The sequence below is a fragment of the Engraulis encrasicolus genome, chromosome 8, assembly GCF_034702125.1.
Source record: "Engraulis encrasicolus isolate BLACKSEA-1 chromosome 8, IST_EnEncr_1.0, whole genome shotgun sequence".
Taxonomy (NCBI): domain Eukaryota; kingdom Metazoa; phylum Chordata; class Actinopteri; order Clupeiformes; family Engraulidae; genus Engraulis; species Engraulis encrasicolus.
In genome coordinates, this window is record NC_085864.1 from 13726352 (window position 1) to 13731351 (window position 5000).

General features: G+C 38.9%; 1 protein-coding gene across 1 annotated transcript in view; it reads right to left on the bottom strand.

The window, feature by feature from the left end:
* LOC134453531 (cGMP-dependent 3',5'-cyclic phosphodiesterase) overlaps positions 1-5000 on the bottom strand; it is a 100044-nt gene that overhangs the window by 25085 nt on the left and 69959 nt on the right. The window contains exon 8 of the mRNA XM_063204321.1: positions 3294-3522. Coding sequence (XP_063060391.1) covers positions 3294-3522 — 229 coding nt within the window. The remainder of the gene's footprint in view (positions 1-3293; positions 3523-5000) is intronic.

The following is a 5000-nucleotide window of genomic DNA, read 5'->3' on the forward strand; positions in this document are numbered from 1 at the left end:
AGACGTAATCATTACACTATAAGAACACACAAGACATAATCATCACACTATAAGACACACAAGACATCATCATTACACGGTAACGCTTTACTTTACGGTACAGTGTACTGTGTGCTTTCTGTGTAACAACAGGGTAATAGAGAGAAGTTACATGGTATCTATCAGGTAAAGGGGATAATTAACTAACCATATAATCATTGAACTTCTCTCGGTTACCCTGTTGTTAACACTTTAGAATAATGGATGCAAAAAAGCATTATAAAGACTTAATAAATAAATAACTATTGATGAACAAAACATTAACAAATGCTTGTAAATGACTAGGAAATGCTATGTTAATATTTTATATTTATCAAACATTTACAAGTTGCTTGTAAATGAATAAAATACTCTGTTATAAGGTGTGTAAAATCTTGCATATATCATTTGTAGATATTTTATAAAGCACTAATAAAACTTAGTTAATTTGTTAATGTTTTATTCATCATTAGTTAATTATTTACTGAGTCTTTACTAAGGAACATTATTATAAAGTGTTGCCATGGTATTTACTTTGTAATTACCCCCTTTTTACCCTTTAGATACTATGCAACCTCACTCTGTTACCCTGTTGTTACACAGAAAGTACACAGTAATTACATATGGTAACTGTACCGTAAAGTAAAGCGTTACCCATTACACTATAAGGCACACAAGACACAAGCATAACACTATAACGCACACAAGACAATCATTACACTATAAGACACACAAGACATAAGCATTACACTTGAGCTACGTTTCCACCAAGCAGTAAAGTACAGTACTACTTTTTAGTATCTGCCGGTTTGGTAGGGAATGTTTTGGTATGGTTCAGTTCAGTTTGTGTCTCCACCGCAAAAGGAGCTCGGCTGACACATCGAACATAGACAGCGAGCAGTTGATTTACAGTTTTGTGGTTGTGACAGCATTGGCGGCTTGTTTTGTTTTCATATTACAAAGGTGGCTGCTTACTGCAGGAAATTTGGCATAACCTCTGGTAGGTACACAGATATACAGTAGTTAAATCACTTGTTTTCTGCACTGCTCCAGCTGCCGTGGAGTTGCGTGTGAGTTGCTAGGTAACCATCTTGTTGCTTTCCCCCCAGTACTGTCACTTTTGGTGTTGCTTTCCGTAACCACCCTTTAGTTTCTCTGTGAATGACTTGAAAAGCCATGGGAAAGACGGTGAAGGTAGTCTAGTTGTGCGAAAGTTGCAGTGCAACACCACAATGAATTCACAGGGATTGGCTGAAGTTGCATAAAAGTTACAAATAGCAAAATCTCAAATTCCTGGCGGGTCATTTCATTTTTTTCTGATCCACCCAAAGCATTGGATTGCATCTTCCCTCATTATCCTCCAAAACGTCTGAATTTAACCCTATCGCGCCGGATGCATCATCTATGATGCATCAAATTCAAAGCCCTCTCCACGCTGACACAAAAAAAAATCCATCTCAAAAACATCCTGCGTGTCATTTCCAAACGTCCTGCAGTACGCGGAAACCGCCACAAGAGAGCAGCGGTCAACAACAAGTTGATCACAGCTCGGCGAAAAATGCAAAAATGGAGTAGGAAGCGGTTTCCCTGACCGACGCTGAGATATCGACAAATTGCAAAAGGTTTGTGTACAAATTTCCGAAATATAACTCTACATCCTTTAATTTGAACACTTGCTTTGTGCAATTAATCAAGGAAGAGTTTATATTTTTACACCGTGTTGCAGAGAGATCGTGCTAAAACTGATGAGACATATAAGCACCATCCGGCGGTGGCAGGAAGTCAGCCAGCCATCAATGCATTTGCTCCATAGGGAAACTTACAAAGCATACCACGACGATCGTTTAACAAAACACACAAGTTGTTTTACTTCAAGACAAAGATATTGCCTTAAGAAACACGTTTTACTTGCGATTTTGAAAATGTAATGCAAAATGTTGAAATTATGATCTCGTAAAAAATGCATTGAAGTGAATGGAGAAATGGTCCAATTGTAGTAATGGACCCATATATTCAAATTACACATCAAAAATGGATAATGATCTATATTACACTCATAAATAGGTTGTTAAGCATTCGATCAGCTATGTTTTTACATAGATTTTAAAAAATTACCCAACCAGGCTGTGGGAAATGTAAAATATGGTCCTGCTAAAACAAGGATAGGCTTAAAAAATGGCAGGATCTCACTAAATATTTAAAGATAATCCTCAAATTAAATTGTCTGACAACTTTTTTAAATTAAAAAAAAGATGCAAATGCATTAAAAGTCATTTTTCAATGGTCATGAAATTGGAATTTTCATTCCCTTTAAAGCCTGATGCATCATATATGATGCATCAAATATCTCAGTGACCTTAACAAAATTTTGAAAAAATTTTTTTTACATTTCTTATAAGGGACCAATATTGAAGCAAATTCCAAAAAAATATAATTTTCTCTCATTGCTTTCATGGTTCAGGTTTCACAGGGTTAAGACATGCAGGCGTTTGAAAAGTGAGAAATGCAGATATGCAGGCCCATATCAGCCTGTCAGTTATGGAAGTTGGTAGGCTATTTTGAAGTAAATCGCGAGAGCAAGGTTTTTATTTAGGGACAAACGCAGAGTATCGCTGAACCGTACCATAAACTGGTACCCCTGCTCAAGGGTGCCAGAAAACAGCACGATTTGGTACGTTAAATTGCGTAAGGTTCAGAAGATCTGGCCATGGAAATGCACACAATATCGAAGCCAAGTGGGCCATACTGTACCGTGCTGCTTGGTGGAAACAGGCCTTTAAACACACACAAGATATCAGCATTACATTATAAGACACGTAAGATATCAAAATGACATTATATAAGCACACAAGACATAATCACGACACTATAAGAACACCCAAGACATATGCATTACACTATAACACACAAAAGACACAATTCCTACACTGTAACACACAACATATCAGCATTACATTCTAAGAGCACACAAGACATGAGACAAGACATCACCATTAGATCATATAAGACATCGCCATCAAATTCTATACCATTGGGTGACATATCAAGACATCACCATTAGGCTCTATAGTGTGTGTGTGTGTGTGTGTGTGTGTGTGTGTGTGTGTGTGTGTGTGTGTGTGTGTGTGTGTGTGTGTGTGTGTGTGTGTGTGTGTGTGTGTGTGTGTGTGTGTGTGTGTGCGCGTGCGTGTGTGTGTGTGTGTGTGTGCGTGCGTGTGTGTGTGTGTGTGTGTGTGCGTGTGTGTGTGTGTGTGTGTGTGTGTGTGTGTCCATACCACAGAGCTGAAGTATCTTGCGGTCGAGTTCCCAGTAGTCCTCTGGAGGCAAGGCATGCTGAGACAGCGCGGGTGAGAGTGGAGGATGCTGGGATAGCCCGGGGGAGAGAGGGGGATGCTGGGATAGCCCGGGCGAAAGAGGGGGGTGATGCGATAGGGCGGGGGAGAGTGGGGGCGGCCATATTGTATTCCTCTGTAGCGTCCGCACACGAACACATGCCACTGCCACCTGCATCCGCACGCACACACACACACAGGTCAGAAAGGCTGGGGTCACAAATAATTTGGCACAAAGTCTTGAAATTCTTGCATCTTATTTTCATTGCCTACTGATAAGACTTGATTTGCATTGGCTATGTAAATAAAACAATGGCAGAAGCTACAGATTTAATGTGCACACATCACTAAAAGGTTATATGTAGGCCTACAATAATTTGATAAGCCTACATAGCCTACAATATTGCTTTCTCACACGTGGACATAAAATGCTTGTGCAAAGTGCATGTGTGAGGTAAAATAGTGTGATAATGTGAGATCTTGCCTAGAGGACACCTCATACTTAAACCATTTTAGCCTGCTGCGTATAAGTTGTTTGCTCTTTAGCGCCTGCCATAGATGTTGCATTCAGGTTCTTGAGATTTGAGTATCATTTGTATTACAAATGTGGATATGTTGAGCTAAATAAACACATTCTAATGCAAAATGAGCATCCTAGCTTTTAAATGCAACTTATTTGTAGTTTTTATGTGCTTCTGAGGCTGAGATATTTAGCCATTACATAATCGGCAGATGGTAACTTTTCCCAAAAAGGACTTAGGCATTCAGCAGTTGTTTTTTGCAGGTGCCTTAGGCTAAAATGGGTTAACCCTCTGAGGTCTAAGGCCTTTCAGAGGCTTTTAGGCTGCTTGCACCACCCTGACATTTTCAAGTATTTTCAACTAACAGTAAGCATCTATGCAAAAGTGAAATATATGGTTGCATTCTGAAAAGCCTGACAATAAATAATCTGAAAGAAAATTGGGTGTCATACAAACATGTTTTATTTAAATTGAGTATAAACACAACTGTACAAAAAAAACAGGTTTCAGAGGTCTTCAAAAAGTGCAAGAAAACACACAATAAATATATCTAGCCAAGACTTTTGAAGTTTGAATCTTGTAAACAAATGTGTTGGCTGCATAAAAGTAAAAAGGGCATTTAGAAATGTTTTGTTGTTTTCATACAAAATGCAAAAAAGAAACACTATGTCAGGCCACTGCCTGTCTCATTTGAATACTAATGAGATAGGTGTGAAAAACCTCTAATGGCCCACACCCCCCTGTCAATCTCCATGTGCTCTGATAACACACCCCCCTGTCACTCTCTTTGTCCTGTGGCCAAGTGAGGAGCATGGCTGTGTTTACCCTAGATGAAAGGGGCGTGTTGTCACCTCTGAATAGCCACTCAAGCACCGGTACTTTACATGTGAATAGCTATACGTGTGGCTGCTACAGGCAGAGAGTACAGAATATGCAAAGATTTCTTTTCACTTTCTTTAAATTGGGCCAGCTATATCATTTATTTAATATATATATATTTGAAATCTGGAAGGTCTGAGGTTTCTAATGGTGTAACTTATATGTTTCAATGACAAAAACTCACAGAGTTACAGATTTGTTTTTGGAGACATGTCAAATTGCCCTCTCAAGGGCAATTAGACCTCAGAGG